The 24188-nt window shown below is 41.6% G+C and overlaps 1 protein-coding gene across 1 annotated transcript in view; it reads left to right on the top strand.

The window, feature by feature from the left end:
- Positions 1–24188, top strand: part of SLC22A15 (solute carrier family 22 member 15) — a 78817-nt gene that overhangs the window by 36210 nt on the left and 18419 nt on the right. The window contains exons 3-8 of the mRNA XM_065887821.1: positions 3283–3415; positions 4053–4217; positions 10611–10740; positions 15972–16187; positions 20916–21056; positions 23860–23945. Coding sequence (XP_065743893.1) covers positions 3283–3415; positions 4053–4217; positions 10611–10740; positions 15972–16187; positions 20916–21056; positions 23860–23945 — 871 coding nt within the window. The remainder of the gene's footprint in view (positions 1–3282; positions 3416–4052; positions 4218–10610; positions 10741–15971; positions 16188–20915; positions 21057–23859; positions 23946–24188) is intronic.

The raw sequence follows: 24188 nt of genomic DNA on the forward strand, positions 1-24188 counted from the left end.
TGCTTTCATCCTAGTCCAAGCCCCCATTATCTCCTGAACTATTACAGTAGCCTCCCTGCTCCCACTTTTCCCTGTTGTAATGTATTCTCTAAGTGTGGCCCAGGCTGATCTTTAGAGACATAAATACAGTAATTCAGTGTTTTCCCTTTGCACTGGAATAAAATCCTAGCTCCTTCCCGTGGCTCAGGGCCCTGCATGACCTGATGCCTGCCCACCTCTCTGGCCTCATTTCTTGCCACCCCTATGAGAGGCGCCCTGATGTGTCTTCGCCTTAGGGCCGCTGCAGTTATCCTCATGTCCAAACAGCTTTTCAGGGTTGGTCACTTTCTCATCATTCAGGTCACAAGTGTCACCTCCCCAGAGAAGGCTTCCCTGAGTACCTTATGTAAAGAGGTTTCCTCCCAGTCTCTCCCTCTGTGTTTGCTTGTTTAATGTCTAGCTTACGCTACTGGAACTTATACTCCATGAGGGCAGGAACCAAATCTAGATCGTTTGCATCTGTATTCCCAGTGTTCAGAATAGTTACTAACCTCTAGTAGAAACTAATCAACTATTTATTGAATACCGGAATGAAAAAAGCCTGGAATGTAGTTCAGTTTTTTTAGTCATATTGCTTCCATCACTCTCTTATTTAAATTATGACTGCCACCAAGAGCGGTAACAGCCTGATTACTGTTTCTAAGGGCAGTGTCACACTGGACTACTATTTCTAATCCGTGAAGAGCTAGGAAAACCAGTTAGTTAATCTTGTTAAAAACCGCATGTGAAGGACAGAAGAACTTAGAAGTAAAGCACAGCATTAGTGAGGGGCATTATTCTTGTTTCCAGTGCCTAAATTTTTGTGTGTTGTTGTTGCATAAAGATGTACAGAAGCTGTCTTGTCAGGATCTTTATCGATCTTGTCTTACGGGAAATACAAGAGAAGGAGAGAAGTTAGATGTGCTTTGGGCCATAATGACTGGTTGTCAAAGTGTGGGACAGGAGTGGTCTGAAAGACAGAGAAGGGACAACTAAGGGGTGTCTCCATGTGAGTTTTCGAGAAGGGGTTTTCTTAAACCTGTCTTTGCTGAGCCTAGGAAGGGGGCTGTGGAGGGGAGAGAAGAGCATTCTCTTGGTTCTCTGAGGTCACCTCTGAGACACAGGTTGCTTTATAATCAAAGATCACAGTAGCACATCACTAGGCAGGGCTTTAGATAATGACATTTTAAGCAGAGGATGACTACTTCCTCTTTGAGTTTATAAGTTTTCCTAAAATAGAAGGTAATAGTGCTCAAGGGATTATTTTTTATTGTGGTAAAATATACATAACATAAAATGTATCATTTTAAAGTATACAGTACAGGGGCATGAAGTACATTTGCATCTTTGTGCAACCATCACCCCTGTCCATCTCTACAACTTTGTCGCTATCCCAAACTGAAACTCTATCTTCACTAACCAGTAACTCCTCACTCTAACAGCCCCTGGTAACCACTATGCTACTTTCTGTGTCTGTGGATGTGACTACTCCAGGTAAAGAAAAAACACTCCTCTGGTTTCTCCTCTACCGGCAACTACTTCCCTTCAGACACTTCTGCCGCCAAATGTGGGTGGGTGGGAGTGTGTGTGTGTGGAGGGGGAGGTTCCCACCTCAAGCCGTTCTGCCACACGGGCTGGGTGTCCCTGCAGTTCAGTTCAGTTCTGACACCATCTACCTGGAGTTAGCGTCAGATCCCACAGGTTAGGGTTCAGTCCCACAGGACTGCCCCTGCCACCCACTTCAGACACCAGTCACAAGTTCAGGCTGCTTCCTGTGCTTCTGATCAACTGACTATAAATCAGAGGGTCCTAGGACCTCCTCCTTCAGTTAGATTAATTTGCTAGGGCAGCTCACAGAACTCAAGAAAACATTTTACTTACTAGATCACTGGTTTATTATAAAAAGATATAACTCAGGAATGGCCAGGTGGAAGAGATGCACAGGGCAAGGTATGGAAGGATGGAAGGGACACAGAGCTTCCATGCCCTCTCTGAGCTGACCACCCTCCCAGCACCTGCACATGTTCACTAACCTAGAAGCTCTCCAAACCCCTTCCCTTTGAGTTTTTATGGCAGCCTCATTACGAAGGCATGATTTATTAACCCACTGGCCATAGGCAGTTGATTCAACCTCCAGTCACTCTCCTCTACCCAGATGCCTAGAGGGTAGGGCTGAAATCCCAGCCCTCTGTTCACATGGTTGGTTCCCCTGACAACCAGCCCCCATCTAAGGGGCTTTCCAAAAGTCACCTCATTAACATAAGCAAGGGGCTTGTCACAAATAACAAAAGACACCCATTTTACCTTTATTGCTCTGAAGCTTTTCCAGGGCCTGGGAAAAAATCTAAATATTATTAAAAAAAGATATCCCTGTGGTTCTTACATAGGAAATTATGAGGATTTCAGGAGCTGTGTTCCAGGAACAATGGATAAAAACCAAATATATGTTGCTTATTGTAAATTACAATATCACACTCATAGTTGGAATCATACAGTATTTTCCCTTTTTGTCTGTTTATTTCACTTAGCGTAAGGTCAAGGTTCATTCATGTTGTAGCTTTCCAGAATTTCATTCCTTTTTAAGGCTGTATAATATTCCATTAGATGTATATACCACATTTTGTTTATCCATTCATCAACGAATGGACATCTGGGTTCCTTACACCTTTTGGGTATTGTGACTAATGCTGCTATGAACCTTAGTGTACAAAATCTGTGAATCCCTGCTTTCAGTTCTTTTGTGTATATACTCTGAAGTGGAATCACTGGATCATAAGGTAATTGTATGTTCAATTTTTCAAGGAAAGTACTCAAGAGATTTTAAGCCCATTAATTTATTGGAGAAAAGGACCGTTCATTTTTTGCCTCATATATGCCATGTAAAACGTTAGGTGTCAGAGAAATGGAAATTAATGGGATACGGCTCCTCCTGTCTAGAAACACAGGGACTTAGGATCAAAGACATGACCAACAGATGAGTAAGTAATTAGCTGTTGCATACTGTGCTCAGTGCTGGCACAAGATGTGTATAGACTATTGTGGGAGCACTTTATAATAATGATTTCTGGGGTTCCTGAAGACAGAAGCTCCTTGGGTGTTGTCCTGGATGGATGTTCTGCTGAATTCCGGTTAATAGTAGTAATGCAGTGGAGAAGTTCCAATATTCAAGTTTTTGTTGTACATTTGTTTTTTTTAATAGCTAACTCCATCCATCCATCTTTTCTGTGACCTAAATGTCTGCCCTTTGTTTTTTTCTTTCTCTAGTGGTTTTTAATTGCCAACAGATCTTACAAAGTGAGTGCAGCAAGCTCTTTTTTCTTCAGTGGTGTGTTTGTGGGAGTTATCTCATTTGGTCAGCTCTCAGATCGGTTCGGAAGGAAAAAAGTCTATCTCACAGGTAATCTCTTAGTGTTCATGGACTGAATAAGAGGAATTATTTCCCTAAGGTTCCCAGGGAAATAATAAGGGGACCATTTCCTTAAGGTTCTCAGGGAATTGCCATGTGGACCCAGAACTGATTTTTATTTCACTGGCAAGAGGCTGAGTTGATTCTGGCCAAGCATTTTAAAGTGACCAGCATACCCGAGGAAGGCCAGATATTTGCACTGTAAGCTTTTCATGCTGGTGAATTCTACAACCCCTGGATTCTAATTCATGCCATGTTTCTAAGGAGAACAAAGATCGAGGCAGTCTACTAGATCCATTTCCTTATATCTTGTGTGCTGATTCATTTCAGATGAGCTGTGTAGGTCTCAGCATAGTCCTCTTGACAAGCTGAGTACGAGCTAAGATTTTTCAGTTTCCAGCATTATTGTTAATAATTGAAAACCGCGCATGACAGAAATCCAGTTGTAACAAAGAAAACCTCAGTTTTTCTTGATAGTCTTTAAGAGAAACTATTTTTTAAAAATAACATAGCTCAGAAAATTTAAATTGACAAAGATTTTTCTTTACAAACTAATGAATATAATACATTACGTTCATCAAATGCTGTTTTGCCTGTGCATTATTGAATAGTGTTGTTCTCTTCCTAGGTTGCGCTCTTGACATCTTGTTTGCTATCGCAAATGGGTTTTCCCCCTCATATGAGTTCTTTGCAATAACTCGCTTCCTGGTGGGCGTGATGAATGGAGGGATGTCGCTGGTGGCCTTTGTCCTGCTGAACGAATGTGTGGGCACCGCCTACTGGGCACTCGCAGGTACTGCTTCAATCCATGCAGACATGGAGATGGGGAGCTGCTCCAGACAACTTGATAGGAACCAGTTCAACCATGGAGTCTAAAAATGCACTCGGACTTGAGGTGCTCTATCCAGCTATTAGATTTTTTCCTGAGTTTGTTCTATATGACCTTGAACGAGTCATTAGTCATTTTATGTGTATTCCTCTCTAGATAGTCTCCCATGGGGCCTGCCTCACAGATGGTGACCTTGCCCCTATCCTCACAGATTGCCTAAGGGCGTTCGTTAACTGCTTTTTACCAGTAAAGTGAAAAATAGTGCAGAGGAAATACTAGAAACTCCTTTCTCAGTGCCTTCGTATTGTATTGTATTAAATCCTTGTCTCATAGGCCTTTCTGATTTTTACTGGTCTCTTAAAGTTAGTAGTACTCTTGTATTTCTTTAATGATGTTTAAGTTCCAGAATAGAGGCCATATTCTGTATTCTTTTTAACTATCCCATCATCTTCTTAAGAACTACACTATAGTAAAATAAATGATTTTAAAAGCTCCTTGACTTAAAATAATGTCTTAGGAGAACAGCTGCACTAAGACTCGACTTTGTGGACTGTAGGTTTGCAGTGAGAACTTTGTTTCGCTTTCCATTCATTTGACAATTCCTGAGTGCTATTGATGTTCTTGTACTAATATGGGAACAAGTTGACTGTGGGACTGTAGGAACTTGCCTGCATGAGGATGTGGATGAGAGCGTGCCAGCTACCATTTGCTGAGTATCTGTTATGTGCCAGGTACCATGCTAGGCATCTGACTCCTATCTGTCATGTTCCCAGAGCCTACAAGCTAAGAATTTCTACCTTCATTTTACAGATGAGGACACTTCACTTCTGAAAGGAGGGGTGATACGCCCATTTTCACACAGCTCGTGACTGACAGGGCTAGGATGACGCCAGGCTCATGTTGTCCCACTGTTCCCTGAGTACTCCCCTCTTAGATCTTCAGTGGGTCACCTTATACGAATACTGGTCTGCTCAGCCTATTTTTTTCTCGCTTGGTGGTGTTTTCAAAGTTGGTGAGGACTAATGTATTGAGCTGGAAGACAAAGCTAAATAAAATTAATTTTGCTCTGTTTGTATGTCGACCAAACTGCTCTCCAAGCTGAAGGACACAGAGGGTTGGACAAATTAGAATTAAGGTGGGGAGCAAGAGACACCTGCTCCGTCCTAGCAGGACAGGCTTCCTGCCTGTCTCTTACACGTGGTGCTTTTTTTATGACTCACTTTATCTATAGCAGCTTTCAAAGCCTTTAGAGATGGGCTTCTTTTTTCCCTAGCCCAGCTCCTAAGTCAGGGTCAGTGAGAAAATGTCCTCTGAGTCTTCAGTTTGCATTGAGACTTTTAAGGTCACTTTTTCAAGTAGTGGGTTGAATGAGTAATGAGTAATGATGGTGATCACGACCACTCACATTGTCCGGGGAAGACACAAAGGCACCCTCTCCTGGGGTTTTGGTTTTCCTGAGTCTAAAATCTGACTCAGGGACTTCCCTGGTGGTGCAGTGGTTAAGAATCTGCCCGCCAATGCAGGGGACACGGGTTCAGTCCCTGGTCCGGGAAGGTCCCACATGCCACAGAGCAACTAAGCCTGTGCACCACAACTACTGAGCCTGTGCTCTAGGGCCTGCGAGCCACAACTACTGAAGCCCGTGCGCCTAGAGCCCGTGCTCTGCAACAAGAGAAACCACCTCAATGAGACGCCCGCGCAACCCAACGAAGAGCAGCCCCGCTCGCTGCAAGTAGAGAAAGCCCTCAGGCAGCAACAAAGGCGCAGTGCAGCCAAAAATAAATAAATAAATTTATTTAAAAAAATAATAATTTAAAAAATAAAATCTTGCTCACGTAGAGCATCATGAGTACATATTTTTCGTGTACCCAGCACATTTCTCTATTAAAATGTTCACGTTTGACTCTAGCTGTTCCATGAAGAAGATGCTCTCTTACAAAACACATATACTGCCCCCAGCCTACCCAATTCTCTAGGACTGTTCCTGTCCTGTTGCATATTTTGGGCAAAAAGAAAGACCTCCTGGTCTCTTGCTTCCTTGCCATTCGGCCTAAAGCCAGTGAAAAGATTGCTCTTAAAGTGCATTTACCTTCCATTCTTGTCCTTGAAACTGAGTTAAGGTGGGGCTATTAAAATTTCTATAGCAAAGGGAAAAGGGAGAAAGGAAAAAAACCTGCAACGGTGGTATCAGATGGTTGCCAAGTTCAATGTGAAATTCAGAAGGAGCTTGAGAGAGTTCCCAGAGGCAACTTAGACCAGGTGGGAGTAGTGGAGGAGGAGGAAAGAGGGTGCGTTTGAGCTGGATTTGGTGGGAACTTGACCTGCACCAGGACAGAAGTAAGATTCTGATGCCCCTGGAACTCTTGTGAGGAGCTTCCTTCGTCCCTCTCCCATGAGCCGAGTCTTCCCCAGAATTTTGTCCTTGGCCTTTCTTTCTAAGCTGTTTTCTCTCCAGCACAATTTTATACACTCCTGTGGCTTCAGATACGCTCATGAATTGCAAGAAACTGAGAAAAAAAAACCCTAAAAGGTTAGCAATAGGGGATTAGTTGGAAGTAGCCTAATTGTTTAGCGGTTAAAAAAGATTTTGAAAAATTGTGCTTGATTACAAAATATTTGCAGTATGTATAAAATACTATGTAAAGTACATATAAAAATATATAAGTACAAACTGAAAACATCCATTTTTGACCAATTTGCAGTGTATTTCTTAACAAGAATGAGGATAATTGATTGAAAATATTGAGAGTAGAAAAAATACTAAAGCTATGAAAAATGTCATATTAATATATTTATTATTTATTTTTCTTATATAAATATAACAAAAGAAATTGATGTTCATTGTAAAAAAAAATCAAGAGCATATAGAAGTGAAATATAAATAATACATATAGTCCTACCCACGTGAACACCACGACTGTAAACATGTTGCTGTGTGTCCTAGAGCTGCTCCTTTGCATATCTGTTCTACAACATCCATTTATTAAATAGACCCTGCCATGTACCAGACACTGCCTTTGTAGACACTTGTGATAAAAGGGTGAACATGGCAGGCCAGGGTGGGGGAAGGTCCTTGCTCTTATGGAGCTTATGTTTTAATCAGGAGAGACATAACCAATATGAGGTAATTTCAGAAAATTTTAAGTGCAGTGAAGAAAATTAAACAGGGTAATAGACTAGGCAGTAAGTGCAGGGGACAGATGGTTAGAGAAACCCGAGATGTAGGTGTTTGATCAAAGATGTGAATGATGAGGGAGACCTAGGCATGTGAGATTCTGAGAGAACATTCCAGTCAGATGGAATGGCAAGGACCAAGGCCCTGAGGTAGGAATGAGCTTCTCTGAGGACCTGAAAAGATGCAGTGTGGAGAGGCAGGGGGAGGTTGGGATGAGATCAGATTGGAGGGGCAGAATGATATAGGGCCCATGATAGGCCAAATGAGGAATTTTGGGGGTTTTTTCACTCACAGTGCAGTGAGTAGCCAGTGAGTGAATTAAAGAGAGGAACAATGGGATCTTGTATACAGGAAGATTACTCTGGTGGGCGTGTGAAGAATGGATTATAGAGGAGCAAGAGTAGAAATTGAGGGGTCATTCAGGAGGCTGGTGTGGTTGGCCCCATGCAACCCAGAGGCAGCTTAGATCAGGTGGGAGTAGTGGAGGAGGAGGAAAGAGGGTGCGTTTGAGCTGGATTTGGTGGGAACTTGACCTGTTAAAGAATCAGCAGAAAAGGCAAGACCGAGAGGAATCAAGGGGACTTCATGGCTTGTGCTTGAAAACTGGAGGGATCACTGGAGACATTTACAAAAACTAAGTCATAACTATACAGTATTTTCTAACCTGCTGAAATTTGGCTTTTACTAGTGCGAACTGAGTGGGAATAGCAGACATGAAATTAATTTAAAATAAACAGAAAAGAAACCTGAAAAATAGGCATAAATACCCAAATGCCCATAAACAGTTACACAACCACCTGTGGTTCTCCAGAATTACAATGTGCAAAAGTGGTGATTTGAAGTGATCTTTTTTTTCTAATTAAATTTTTTAACCAAATGACCTAGAGCCTTACCACACCTGTATCCTCACCTTATCCCTGTTGTCATTTTGGGGCATACATGTGCAGCTTCTTGCTGGATATTAGATACAAATGTCTAGTGGCACCTCAAATTAAACATATTGCTTTCTTTTACCTAAAATCTCCATCCTCTTCTGGGACCTCTCTCTATAGTAATGTCATCATTTTATTTAAAGCCATTAAACTAGAACCTTTGAATCATTTCCTCCTATCCATTATATCCAGTTGATACCAAGTCTTTCTGAGACAGGGTTTCAACTGTGATGAGCTTAGGTATAAAGGGAAATCATTTGGTTAACACAACCAAACCACAGAAGAGCCAGGCCCTTGCGATATCTGGAACCTGGAAGTCAGATGCATCTCATTTCTGTTTCCCGTCATCTCTGAGAAGCTTCCTCTGCTCAGTCAGGGATGGGGCCCAGCAGCTCTCAGGTTTCACCACCACGTCCAGTATTTAAAATCCTTGGTAGGAGCTCTGATGGTCCCAGCAAGAGGCCCATGACTGGCAGCCCTGACTTGAACCACAGGGGTAAAGTATGGGGAGGTCATCTCTCTGAAAAAGGGAAAGCGTTCTTGGAATTAGAAAGGAGTGCTAGGCAGACAGTATTTTGTAATTATTGATAGAGGAGGCTAGGTAGAGGAGGCTTCCAGATGGCTTTTTGGGGGAGGTTAATAGATATAAGGGGCTATACCCATTTTAACAGTAGGACGATAATAACGTCCTCACATTTGTACCACATGCATTGTTTCATTTGAAACCAATAACTACCCTTTGGAGTAGATATTATTATTTCTCTTGATAAGGAAACTGAGGCTCAGAGACATTCATTGATTTGCCTAAAGTCACACAGCAGCATGTGGCAGAACTGGGGTCTGAACTTGGTCCCTCTGAAGTGGTCCCATCCTGTGGTCTCTGGACTTTTTGCCTACATTGTTGTCAGTGGGCACTGAGTACTCAGGACTGTTCTGAGCAATGACAGAAACCCTTGTTCTTGGAAACCAGGTGCTATTCGGTGCACTGTAATGAACCTGTAATAGCTATTGATTATCTCAAGTTTCCAGGGAAATCACAGGGAATGGAAGTCCGCATTCCCTTACTTAGTGGACCACATGCTCTGACTGGTTTTCTGAGCACACTGAACTTGCTGTCACAGCAGCTTTCCCTTCTGTGTCTCCCTTTTCCTCACTAGGGCAGACAGCATACGAGGCATTGTTTTTGTTACAGGTTAATAATCTACGGACAAGAATAAGAGAAACATTTGTCTTACAGGATTGTTGTAGAAAGTTCTTGTAACAAGTCTTATTGCTGTGGGATGCCCACAGGAGCCCGCCTTCCCCCAGAAGGGTGGTGACGGGGAGGGGAACGGTACAGAGTGCAGGCTCTCCAGTCAGATAGACCAGGGGACAACGCCTCCTGTCTGAGCCACACACAGCCCTGTGTCTTTAGGCAGTGGCACCTAACTTCTCTGAGCTATATGGCTGTGTATGGCTAATAATGGTACTTGCATTATAGGACAATGTATGGATAAGGCTTAATACTCGATAAATAGTAGCTATGATATAAATAAATAGCGATAGATATAACTACTACTAATAGTAGCAGGTACAGAAAGTATGTCAGAGGTATAGAATTTGCCAGTATATTGGGCAAGGCAGTGGGTTTGTACCCATTCAGCATTTATTTCAAAAACCATAGAATCCTTAACAACCCCATAGATGATGTTTTTTCTGTCAGTGTGCTGACAAAAATCCGTGCTTCATAGAACTTATATTCTACTTGGGATAGACAGACAAGAAACAAATATAACTGATGGTGATATATATGATGGTGATAAATTAAGTGGAGAAGGACAATAGGGAGAATTGGGGAGTAGGTTGTGATTTAAGATAAGGATTTCAGGGACAGCCCCTGTGATAAAGATGCAGTCCCAGCATTTTCATAGTCTCATGACCTAAAAACCTTCCCACCGTGTAGCAAACAATATTTCCAAGCCTCAGCCACAAGTTCAGGTGGATGTCAGTACAACATCAATGCAGAAAGCACTTGGGCAGGCCCTTAAAATTCATCTTGACCACATGTGGTTTGTATTTTTCATCTGTCCTTCCTTCTTTTCCACTAATTTCTTGGCCTCTCTTCTAGTTATATCATCTGATCCTCCATATTTGTGTAGGTTTTTCTTTCTGCTGACATCTCACAAGGAAGGGATTGACTCCGTGACCTGGGTTGGAAATGAGGCTGCAGATGGTCCTTTCCCCAGTAACAAGTCTCTTCTCCTGAATTAGGGTCGATCGGTGGCCTCTTCTTCGCAGTCGGCATCGCCCAGTATGCCCTGTTGGGATACTTCATCCGCTCCTGGAGAACCCTAGCCATTCTGGTTAACCTGCAGGGAACAGTGGTCTTTCTCTTATCTTTGTAAGTAGTTTTTCCTCTTAGACTTTTAATTTAATAAGCAGAAGGAATGTCTTAAGAGAATGCGGGTCAATGAGCGGCGTTATTCCCTTTCAGGAGTTTGCCTGAACTGACTTTGGTGAAGAACTAAATTCCGCAAGCGCTCCAATGCTTGGCAGCTCCTGGGAAGAGAGATGCTTAATTAATTCAGAATGCAGGTATCCCGTGTTTAAAGTAACCTCTCAGTAGAGTGCATTTTAACCTTCATATTGCCAATGGAGGGTACCAATTTCTTCTTTAATCTAATGCTTCAAGCTGAAAGATCTTCAGGCTTGGTCAGATCACGTGCTAGGGGTGCGACTGAGGTATGATATTATAGAGCAATCTGTGCATATTGAACATATAGTGACACCTCTTCATCCCACGGATGAGTATAATTTCAGGGCCTCTTCATGTGGACATGGGAAGATACCCAGATATGGGAGAAATCCTTAGAGTGCATGGACTCAAAGCAGTAAAAGGTTGATGCCCTGGTCAGGGCAGGGTTCTACAAAAAACTCATCCAGACTATCACACACACAGCGTATCACATGGTCCTCTAAAGGCTGTAAGATGAGCCGCCAATTTAGGCCTATTTCACCAGGAGTTTTATTGTGCTTCTGAAAGGTTTTCTCCCCTCAGGTATCAGGCCTCTAATTTTAATCATTAAAATCTTTGAGATAAATACAGTTTTCAGCCAATGGTACCACCTTTCTTCCGTGAAGTGAGAGATACCCGTAATAGAATTTTCACTCAAATAGCGATTTGATATAGTAATCCTTTATTCAAGTTCTACTAACTGAGATTTGGTGGGAATTGACCTGAAATCTGTTTTCATTCTCTCTTTGAAAGTAAGAGGATTGTTAAGTACAAAAATGAGTATAGTAGAAATAGTTAATGTATATTTAGAAAGGCAAAATTTATGAAATGGATTTGGTTATGTGAAATAGAGTGACATAATTTTATTAGAAAGGAAAACTAACCATATTTTATTAGCTTGTGTATTGTAAATTTTTGGAATAAATGGGTTCCTAGTATAGTTCCTTGAATTAATAAGCATTCATATAAATATCAGTAGATCAACGAATTTTCTTTTTTTTTTTACATCTTTATTGGAGTATAATTGCTTTACAATGGTGTGTTAGTTTCTGCTTTATAACAAAGCGAATCAGTTATACATATACATATGTCCCCATATCTCTTCCCTCTTGCGTCTCCCTCCCTCCCACCCTCCCTATCCCACCCCTCGAGGTGGTCACAAAGCACCGAGCTGATCTCCCTGTGCTATGCGGCTGCTTGCCACTAGCTATCTATTTTATGTTTGGTAGTGTATATATGTCCATGCCACTCTCTCACTTGTCGCAGCTTACCCTTCCCCCTCCCCGTATCCTTAAGTCCATTCTCTAGTAGGTCTGTGTCTTTATTCCCGTCTTACCCCTAGGTTCTTCATGACCTGTTTTTTTTTTCTTAAATTCCATATATATGTGTTAGCATATGGTATTTGTCTTTCTCTTTCTGACTTACTTCACTCTGTATGACAGACTCTAGGTCCATCCACCTCATTACAAATAGCTCAATTTCTTTTCTTTTTATGGCTGAGTAATAGTCCATTGTATGTATGTGCCACATCTTCTTTATCCATTCATCCGATGATGGGCACTTAGGTTGTTTCCATCTCCAGACTATTGTAAATAGAGCTGCAATGAACATTTTGGTACATGACTCTTTCTGAATTATAGTTTTCTCAGGGTATATGCCCAGTAGTGGGATTACTGGGTCATATGGTAGTTCTATTTGTAGTTTTTTAAGGAACCTCTATACTGTTCTGTATAGTGGCTGTACCAATTCACATTCCCACCAGCAGTGCAAGAGTGTTCCCATGGGGCTTCCCTGGTGGCGCAGTGGTTGAGAGTCCGCCTGCCGATGCAGGGGACACGGGTTCATGCCCCGGTCCAGGAGGATCCCACATGCTGCGGAGCGGCTGGGCCTGTGAGCCATGGCCGCTGAGCCTGCGCGTCTGGAGCCTGCGCTCCGCAACGGGAGAGGCCACAGCAGTGAGAGGCCCATGTACCACAAAAAAAAAAAAAATAGAGTGTTCCCATGAATTTTCTTTTTAAATATTTAATAAGTCACATACCTCTTAATCAGGCTGGCTTTCATCTCTCCTTCAGTAGCAGAGTGACTTCACTGGATGGTCCAAGCCATTCTGCTTTTCATTTTCAGAATGTGTCGTCTGTCTGTTACTGCTTAGTGCTAGGTGGGGACATTGACTCGCTGGGAAATTAATTCAGGTCATGAAAAACAGAAAGCAGAGAAAAGAGCATGTAAAATCACAATATATGTGTGTTCCATCAGGCCTAGAAAGTAAGGCTTGCTGCGCTTGGCCTCCAGTTTCCCTCCCACCCCACCTCACACACGCTGCTCCAGGCGCACTAAGCTGCTCTCTGTTCCAGTTTACAGCTTAGGCTTGTCGGCCTCCGTGTGTCCTACTCAGTGCTTTTGCTGGCTCCTTCAACGCCCTCCTCCCCATCCCTCTTCTTTATTAGTTAATAGCGTTCCCAGTTTGCTCAAATGCCACCCCCTCCGCACTTTTCCAGGTCAGACCTCCAGTCATTCGCTTTCTTTTCTTAATTCTGCAGCACTAAACTGGCACCCTTCAAGTGGCCCCTTATCTCTGTCTCACCGAGAGCCTGTCCTCTTTATAAAGCAGGAGCTCTCTGATAGCACAGGCTCTTTGCTCAGCTGCATTTCCCCCGGCTCCAGAGCTCTGGCCCTTCCTCCACACAGGAGACGCCTCGTATCCATTGGGCAGATGTTGGCACAAAAAGCCTTTGGAATTAGCCTGCGTTAGCCATCAGCAACATCAGAAAAAGTCATGTTATTTTAGAGACATAGCTTGTTTGTTTTACTAGAGACATTATGACTTAGCTTAAAAATTCCTTATTTTCACAGTACTTGAATTTGGATAGTTTTACTTTAGAAACCAGTGCCCCCTTAATTTACAAAGGTTTTCCACCTTTAAAGAAATTCTCAGGACATTTCTGAGCAGAGGCCTCATTGTTAAATTAGCACTGTAGCTTCTAAAGGTGAGTACAGCACTATTTAGCAGGCAGCATGTTCAAGGGCCTGCTTTTTCTTTTAAAAACATGTCTTACTGTTTTGCACGTGCAATCGGTGTGTGTTAGAACTCATATTCCCAAACCTGTCCACGGGCAACTAGGTGAGGCTTCGTTACTGAGAAGCTTATAGGCTTCTCAAAATGTGGAGAAATATCAGGTCCTAAGTTTACATAATCCAGATAAACCCTTTCCCAAGTAGAAATCGTTTTATTAACTCAGAGTCAGATTTCCAAAGCCTGAATATCTCTCAAATATCATCGTTAAACATGATTTATATAGTTTTAAAAGTAATTTTTATTGCTATAAACAATTCTGAAAACACAGAGAAGCTTAATAGGAAGGGGAAAAATGACTTAAATTATCCAAAGATAATAATGACTTCCTATATTTTGACTCTTTCCTTGTTGGTCCTTTTTCACTCCTCTTAGGGCTCCTCAGCTTTCACTTTTACTATCATAGACTTTCTAGCATTTCACTTATATTTCTATCCCAAGTGTACTCTCTCTATTCACCCCACTAGTCTTATATTCTTTTTATTTGTATTTAGACTTGATCAGGTAGTCTTACATAGGTACCTCACATATGGGCTGGTGGACAGGGCCAGTGGATCCAGTGATGATCGGCAGACATAACTTCCAACAAAACAATATTTTACTTGATTATTCACTTGTGTATTAGTAACAATCATCAGATAGCAGTGAAAAAGTAAATAAAATAATTTTTCAGGATGTTGTAGAGGCCTTTGTTCCTGCTTTTGTTGACAACCAAATGTTGTACATGAATAATCTCTCCCCAGTAGCAGGACTCCTGGGAAAATGCCTGCTTTTTTGTTTCCGTGTCTTTCCTCTCAGCACCTATTACATTGCTCCATACAAAATGAAAGTGTTCAGTAAATGGTTATTGATGAACTGGCTGTCCATGAAGTTCCAAATCCTGTGGTGTTTGTTGCCAACACTATCCTTACTGAAAGGCATGGGGAGTTCTGAAAGGCACCTTAAATAGCCTTTTTTAGTATTATTCACGCAAGTTTCATTTTAGGAAAATAATATCAGATTAGATCAAAAGGTACTTGATGTTGTGTTTTGTAAACAAGGCTTCCATGTTCCTGCCACCCTTTGGTTTTTGAAAAGTCCTCTAAAAGTATGCAGAACTGTGAAGAGGAGAAAATATACGTAATATCTAAGTCTTGAAACTGTTGAAAGGTATCAGTGGCAATAGAAATGTTCAGTACTTTGTAGCTATAGTAAGAAGTAACTGTTGTTTTGGAACTGGAGTAGTTAACCAGAAAATAAACTTTTATTCTTTTTTTTTTTTGCGGTATGCGGGCCTCTCACTGCTGTGGCCTCTCCCATTGCGGAGCACAGGCTCCGGACGCGCAGGCTCAGTGGCCATGGCTCACGGGCCCAGCCACTCCGCGTCACGTGGGATCTTCCCGGACCAGGGCACAAACCCGTGTCCCCTGCATCGGCAGGCGGACTCTCAACCACTGCGCTACCAGGGGAGCCCCTGATTGGAGTATTTTAAAGCTTTAAAGCTCAAAAGTAGTTAAGATGTGATAAACCCTTTTTCATTTTTATGTGTAGCCTTAAAATAATCTCTACCTTTTTAATAACATATCACTGTGTTGAAAACACTTAAAAATTCTTTTCTGATGGATAATAGAGATTTTAATCTTCTTTGTGAGGCTTTTTCAGAACTTTAAAAACCCACTCTACAGTATTATTCTCACAACACTTGGCTATGATTTAGAGCCATATCTCTGACACATGCTTTCAGAAGAATTACTCAGTACTATAAACTTAACTTGCCATTCATATATTAACATTTACTTAAAAGTAAATGCATACTGTTTACTTTTTTACTGCAATTTTGGAAGTGTGTTTTTGGTTTCCATTCGTAAAGGAGGCCATCATTTAATGATGGCAGCTGTTGACAGCAGCCCTCTCTCTCTTCCACGTGTCATTGGGAGAGTTAAGCTTTAGACCTAACATGGAATCTGGTTGTGGTTTGGGGACCACGTACGGCGTGGGTGATTTGTCTCCTTCTGGTGCACGTGTACCTATACGAATATACAGCCTTTGATGACATCTCTTTCAGATTCATTCCTGAATCACCTCGTTGGTTATACTCCCAGGGTCGACTGCGTGAGGCTGAAGCCGCGCTGTACCTCATCGCCAAGAGGAACCGCCAGCTCAAGTGTACCTTCTCACTAACACACCCGGACAACAGGAGCTGCAAGGAGACGGGAAGTGTCCTGGACCTGTTCCGCTACCGGGTCCTCTTGGGGCATACTCTGACCCTGATGTTCATCTGGTAATTCTCTCTAAGGGCTCTTCTGTTGATCTGCAGCTCAGGTTATTGATAATCAGTTATTTCTTCAGGGTTACAGAAAATTTCACTCTTTTCTTCAGCCTGAAGTTGTTTTCAGAGAAATAAGCCTCCTCCCGATCCCCCAGCTTAGGTGTTGTGCTCACCTGTGCTTTCTCAGCATCCTCCCCTTCAAGGAGGAAATGATGGTGCCTGGCGGCAGGTTTACTGAACTTGTAGAAGTAGGTGTCAGAAGCACATCTTTGCTTATGAGGTATTTAATGTAAATTTTTAGGTCCCCCTTCCCCACTCCAAAAAAAGGAAAGCAAGGAAGCACACCAGAGACAGAAGACTTTCTAAGGAGGACTTGGAGGCACCTCCCCTTGGTTTTGGCCTCAGGCACTTAGATAGCACGTTCTAATTGCAAGCCCTATACTGCATTTTGCGTTGCATCCCACTCACTCACTCAACAGGTGGGCTGAACGTTTGCCTCGTGGGAATGAGATCCTTGGAGTGTGAGGTGACAGCCTCAGAGCCACATGTGCAAGTCAGTGAGTGAACGGATTAGTCCTCTCTGAACCTGATTTTCTAGTTTGGCTAATTCTGACCTGCCCTCAAAATGTTCTCTGCATTAATGTAAATCGCACTGAATGGTTCAAGATTGTGCCATTTAAAGAATTAAATCGTGGAAAGGGGAGAAATGGGTGGTTCATACATAGAATTTGTGGAGTACCATAGGTTTTAATATTCATTCTGTTAAAGTGCCATAAATGTAACGTGGTCCAGGATTGGACGTGAACATCATATTTACTGGCCTAGAGGACTGTTGTGCTATGGTTTGCCTGTATTTGGCAAGAAGCCTGCATAGAATCCTATATAGAGTCATTTTATATCAAATTAATTGTATATATAAAGCTAAAAAGAACAGTATATTGAGAATAAGAAACTGCCAAGATAGTTTTCTGTATCTTGACTCTCTTTTCCCACCCGACCAAACCCTGGCTACCACCTGTATGGTTAGGGGCCAGGTCACATCAGCTGCCACCGTCCCCAGTGAGCCAGCCTAGTGCTGGAATATCACAGATGCATAAGAAATGTTGAATGAAGGACACAAGTTCGGAGGCATGGAGATTAAGGGAGCCTTTATTTATTTATTTAAAATTTTTATTGGAGTATAGTTGATCTACAATGTTCTGTTAATTCCAGGTGTACAGCAAAGTGAATCAGTCATATGTATACCTATATCCACTCTTTTTTAGATTTTTTCCCCATATAGGCCATTACAGAGTATTGAGTAGAGTTCCCTGTGCTATACAGTTAGGTCCTTATTAGTTATCTGTTTTATATATAGTAATGTGTATGTGTCAATAACAATCTCCAATTTATCCCTCTCCCCGCCTTGCCCCCAGTAACCGTAAGTTTATTTTCCATATTTGTAACTCTTTTTCTGTTTTGTAGATAAGTTCATTCGTACCCTTTTTTTTTTAGATTCCACATATAAGCGACATCATATGATATTTATCTTTCTCTGTCTGACTCACTTCACTCAGTATGACAATCTCTAAGTCCATCCATGTTGCTGCAAATGGCATTATTTCATGTTTTTTTAAAGCCAAACCTGACAATACAGCATAGGAGCTACTAAGGAAATCCTTACAAAGTATGTTCAGGTACTTAAGGCTCCATAAAACTGCATTTGCATGTCAAGTAGACAGTCAAACCCTCTGCCTTGAAGTAAGTATCTACTTTCTTAGGGGTTATTTACTTCTTGTTTTTAAGTTTTTGTTTTTTCCAGGAATATTAACTTTGGGGTTCTGGCCTTCAGGGGATAAAAAACAGACAGACAGAAAAACAAACTAGACTTAGAGCTAGGGAGAATGTTTATGTTTATTTTATGTCTTACACGGCCAAAGGAGCTGTTCTCAAATAAACTTCTTCCCCCGGGCTCAGAATGTTAAAATACATGATAACTGAGACAGTGTCATTCCACATACTGCCATTCTTTTTGAAGGTGCTATAAAATTCTAAAATCTTTTCTGTGGATCTGTCATTGAAGAAAACCTTAACTTGGGAGTAAAATTATACCTCTGTGCTTAACATCTGTTCCTTTGGTTATTTCCCACAGTAGTGCCTTTTTAAATAGTTCTTTGATGCCCTAAATATACTGCTAAATATTACGCAAGCATTTTAAATTTTGTTTGGGGCCCATAAACAGGATTGAAATGATTTGAATAGCTGTAATTATGCATCCCAATGACCAACTCTACCAGCAAAGAAATCTGCAAACGGAGTCTGAGACCATAGGCCCTCCTTGCCCATGTTCTCCCCATTTTCTCTCACCACCAGCTGGTAACTCAATTCCTCTAGTGTCTTGAACTGGCTCTGTTTATTTGTGCCCTACTTGCTACCTTCACAACTTAGTTTAAATATGTATGTGTGTTTCCATTGCTGGAATACTTCACTGGGATTCCTATTTTAAATGCAGAATAGATACACACTAACACATACAACACATTAGGAATAGCGTATGTAAGGCGGGGGGGGGGGTCTCTACTGCAGATGGAAAGGATTTTTTAAGTATTTCAGGAAAATATTTTAAGTTGTCTAGCCTGCTGCTTACAGGCAAAGTGCTCGGGGACAGGGAAAACAGAAAATTCAGTGTCACCTTGCATCGTTACCCGTGATGTCCCAGCTGTGACTCTGCTCAGTATCCTCGGTATATGAATGACAGCTCCACCCAGGAAGAAGTAATGGGAAGTAGCTGCTGCCTGGGCTAATTTGCCAGCGAGGGATGAGTCACTAAGCAGGCCAGCTCCAGGAGTCCGTCGTCCCTCCCCATCCCTCTCCTTGGTTCCTGTGGTCCATTCTTACTAGCCCAGAGCATTTGGCCCATTTTGCTGTTTTGTCAGAGATGGAAAGAAAGCTTTCCCTTTCCTGTTGGTCTCATCATAGCTGCAGCTCGTTGGACTTTTTCTAAGGAAAAGAGAAGCAAATGGGAATTTCCTCATAATAAACATTTGTCAAAATGAATTGTAAAAACATAAAAACTAATGAACTTCCGAAGCCCAGGCCTTTTACTATTTGTATAGAAATTTATGGTTTACCAAGGGGGAAAAGGAGGGGGTGTGGGATGAATTGGGAGATTGGGATTGACATATATACACTATTGATCTATGTATAAAATAGATAATTGATGAGAACCTACTGTATAGCACGGGGAGCTCTACTCAATGCTCTGTGGCGACCTAAATGGGAAGGAAATCCAAATAAGAGGGGATATATGTATACGTATAGTTGATTCCCTTTGCTGTACAGCAGAAACTAATACAACATTGTAAAGCAACTATACTGCAATAAAAATTAATTTAAAAAATTTATGGTTTACAAAATGTATTCGTATATTAACAAAGCCTAGTCAGGGTTTGTTTTCGTTCTATTCTAGTTTGTTTTATTTTTAATACTGCAATTTCCTAGGCACAAAAGGTTTTGGTTTCTTTCTGTGGTTTCAGTTACCCAAGGTCAGTTGCAGTCTGAAAATATTAAACGGAAAATTCCAGAAAGAAACAACTCATAAGTTTTAAATTGCAGGCCATTCTGAGTAGCGTGATGAAATCTCGCACCCTCCTGCTCCATCCCACGTAGGACCTGAATCATCCCTTTGTCCAGCATATCCTGCCCATTAGCCACTTAGTCACAGTTTTTCTTATCAGATCGACTATCTGGTATCGCAGTGCTTGTGTTCAAGTCACTCTTATTTTACTTAATAATGGCCCCAAAGCACGAGAGTAGTCATGCCAACAATTCGGATGTTCTCTTACTGGGCCTAATTTATAAATTAAACCTTATCATAGGTGTATGGCTAGGAAAAAACATAGTATATATAGGGTTCGGTACTATCTGAGGTTTCAGGCATCCACTGGGAGTCTTGGAAGGTATCCCCAGCGGATAAGCAGGGGCTACTGTAGTCCCTTCACTCTGGAAGAAGTTCCTATTATTCCGGATGGTCCTTGCTCCAGCGTAGCTCCTGGGCTGCGGGACGTGGGCTCTGTGCCTGGCATAATGCCTGCCTCCTAGGAGGCACCCCCTCAGTGTTTCGGCGGTGGTGTACAGAAATAGATGCAGGGCTTTGATCATCCTAGAGGAGCCTGCCTCTACCATGGCCCTCGTCCTCTCTTTCCTGTTCTGGGCGTCTATAGCATATGCACTTGCTGAATGCCAGGAGGAGTTGAGAACCTGGTCAGGGGTTAGAGTCCCTGTCACCCTGGCCTGCAGGCCACCGCTGGTAACCCAGGCACTTATCAGCATCTGTTCTCAACACCATCCTCTGTTGGCTTTCTCTCTGGGAGTTCTTTATTCTAGAGTCATTTCGATAATATCACAATTGCCTAGGGCAAGTGTTCTATAAGTTGTTGAATTAAAAACAGTAAGAATAGAGTCACTGTCTTCATTTAAATGCAGAAAAGTGTGATGAAAGCACAAGCGATGTCTCCTCTGTCAGGAGCTGGCCACACCTTTGCTTTATAGAGCATCTGGATGTAGCTCAAATCATTTCCAAGGCCCCTTTACTTTTTATTTTGTCCTAGTATAGAAATTATATTAGGATAGAAAGCTTAGTGGGAGAGTCAGGCTTACTGCTTGAGCCAGATGGCATTATTGAACCAAGATTTGAATCTTCTCTGGTAAATTCTTATCAGCTTTTTCATTGTCTTTCTTGTTTTTCACCCCCAATTGCAGGTTTGTATGCAGCTTGGTGTATTATGGCCTAACTCTCAGTGCAGGTGATCTAGGTGGAAGTATTTATGCCAACTTGGCCCTGTCTGGCCTCATAGAGATTCCATCTTACCCTATCTGCATCTACTTGATTAACCAAAAATGGTGAGTATGGGTGGATATGAAGTGCACCATGTAGAGGACACACACACACTAACATACATAAATATCTTTGTCCATATGCAGAATCTGCTAAGTACTCCATGGTGATTAGAATTCTTTTCAGACCAAACACAGTGAGAATTCATTTTTTAGTGTTATTTCTTGGGCTTCAAGTTTATGAGTTATTATGTAGGTTTTTTTTAATTGAAGGATAGTTGATTCACCATGTTCTGTTTCTGGTATACAGCAAAATGATTCAGTTATACATATACATATTCTTTTTCATAATTTCTTCCATTATAGTTTATTGCAAGATACTGAATATAGTTCCCTGTGCTGTACAGTAGGACCTTGTTTATCTATTTTATCTACAGTAGTTTGTATCTGCTAATCCCAAACTCCTAATTTATCCCTCCCTGCCTTTCCCCTTTGGTAACCATAAGTTTGTTTTCTATGTCTGTGAGTCTGTTTCTGTTTTGTAGATAAGTTCATTTGTGTCATATTTTAGATTCCATGTATAAGTGATACGATATTTGTATTTTTCTGTCTGACTTACTCAGTGTGATAGTCCATTCATGTTGCTGCAAATGGCATCATTTCATTCTTTTTTATGACTGAGTAATACTCCATCATATATATATATATATATATATATATATATATACCACATCTTCTTTTTCCATTCATCTGTTGATGGGCATCTAGGTTGCTTCCATGTCTTGGCTATTGTAAATAGTGTTGCTATGAACATTGAGGTGTGTGTGTCTTTTCGAATTAGAGTTTTCTCCAGATATATGCCCAGGAGTCAGATTACTGGGTCATATTGTAGCTCTATTTTTAGTTTTTTTAAGCAACCTCCGTATTGTTTTCCATAGTAGTTGCACCAATGTACATTCCCACCAACAGTGTAGGAGGGTTCCCTTTTCCTCACACCCTCTCCAGCATATATTGTTTGTAGACTTTTTGATGACGGCCATTCTGGCCAGTATGAGGTGATGCCTCATTGTTGTTTTGATTTGCATTTCTCTAATAATTAGTGATGTTGAGCATCTTTTCACGTGCTTATTGGCCATCTGTACGTCTTCTTTGGAGAAATGTCTATTTAGGTCTTCATAGGTTTTTAACCCAATATTAAGACATTACCACCCAACTGTTTTTGAGCGGTCTGTGTGTGATTTGTTCGTCCCAACATGTGGGAATATTGACTCGATGTAGGTAGAGCTCCATGACCCAATCACTATCATTTAGAAGCTCTCACACAAGACAAAGAGCTGGAGGAACGAAAAAGACTTTTCTTTCCTCTTAAGATCCCCTGGACTTTGTTGAGAGGAAGAAGAGATCCTGCTTTTGCTGTTCATTGTCAGTGGGCACAGCTTTGAAATATTTTTTTAAAGTTCTTTTATAGAGTACCCTTTCCTCAGCTTTCTCAGATTTCTTCTGTTATTGAACCCCTGACCAGGGCAACTGAAAATTGTGAGCTAGGAATCAGTTGGATTTTGCCATTTCTCATTCTCCAGAAATCATCATTTTTACCAAAAACAGCATTCCTTTAGCGTTGCACTGGCTGCTGTCGTCATGGATATTGCGGTCAGCGCATTTTAAAGGGCAGTTTTGGATTCTGTCCAGTTGAAGGGCTTTTCTCTGGGGGGTGGCCCTAGTTGCCTCTGCCGACCCCTCTGTTAGTGACTGAGTGTGCTCTCATCATGGTCCAAGGGCTGAGCCAGGCAGAGTATTCAGAAATCTGTTCCCACCATCCCTGGTGTGCTTCCTGTTACAGCTTCCTGTGCCCCCCTCTGATGACCATGGACAGTGTTACAAGGACACGGTCGATGGGTGTGTGTGTCCTAGGTGTCTTTGCATCCCTAGTGCCTGCCTAGAATGATGCCTGTCACTTGAAAGGCATTCAATACTGACTGTTAAATTAAGCACAATGACCTGGAGACCTGAGTCCTTGCCTGTCTCCCAGCCATCCGCACCAGAGTCAGGATTAAAATCTGAAGCAGAGGGAAGGAACACCACCTTGGGGATCAGGCAGCCTCGTGTTAGTTTTATAACTTTGAGAAGTTACCTTGCTAAACCTCCATGTAGTTAGCCTTAAACCAGGGATTATAAAATTCCCCTGGAAAAATTGTTATAAAAATTACAATAACATTGAAGCTCCTAACAGAGGACCTAGCACATTGCCAGCTCCTAGTAAAGGAAGGCTTATTGATGTTCATATCTTTCTTCTAAGTCTAGAGCTCTTATTTGAAAATTATTTCTCCCAAGAAAGTGTGCCATAAATTGCACTTAATTCTGACATACTAACAAGAGTTTCTTTCTGTTTGTCTTTTTAAGAGAGAGAGAGGTGTGTTTAAAATTTTAACTGCTTAAGATACAAGTAACGAGAAAATGAAATGAGCTGGAAGACTCCATTCTCCATGTCTCAGTGTTATGCTCTAGAAGATAGAGAATATAAGAGCATATGCCTTACAGGTTTATTATTAGCATTAAGTAAGATAACATAGACAGAAAGCATTTCAGCACAGAAAGTGCCTGAAACATAGTAAGCACTCATAGAAATAGATAGAATGATTCCCTATTCTTTTCCTGCACACATGATTTAAACCCGCCATCCAGCAAGTTTTCCTTGGCTTTGTGATGGTTACTTATTTTATGTCCTGGTCAGTCATATGTGCCACCCACTCCTTAAGAAAAGATGAACATATAATGAAAGTGAGGACATTTAAAAAGGAAGGTTAGGGGGATGAAGCAGATGAATGTATAAGATTCTCAAGGGAAACGTGAATTTCTTTGTATTGTTTAGGTTTGGTCGGAAGCGGACATTAGCAACATTTCTCTGCCTAGGAGGACTGGCTTGTCTTATTGTCATGTTTCTTCCAGAAAAGAAAGGTATGCCTTTCCAATTTCTACATGAGGGTTTTGAATAGCACTTGTATTACAATGAATCTCAATATAGTGGAGCGCTCACCATATGCCGTGCTTCATTTCTGTGGTTGCATATTATTTAGCAATGGTGTGGGGTATAATTGGCCAGATTCTTTCCATTGCCTAAACTATTCTCCGGGTGAATAATGTGCTTAGAGGTGCACTATTAATTCTTTCAGGCGATTAAGCTACCATCTGGGGTGTCTG

This window comes from Phocoena phocoena, chromosome 1 (genome assembly GCF_963924675.1).
Source record: "Phocoena phocoena chromosome 1, mPhoPho1.1, whole genome shotgun sequence".
In the NCBI taxonomy this organism is placed as follows: Eukaryota; Metazoa; Chordata; class Mammalia; order Artiodactyla; family Phocoenidae; genus Phocoena; species Phocoena phocoena.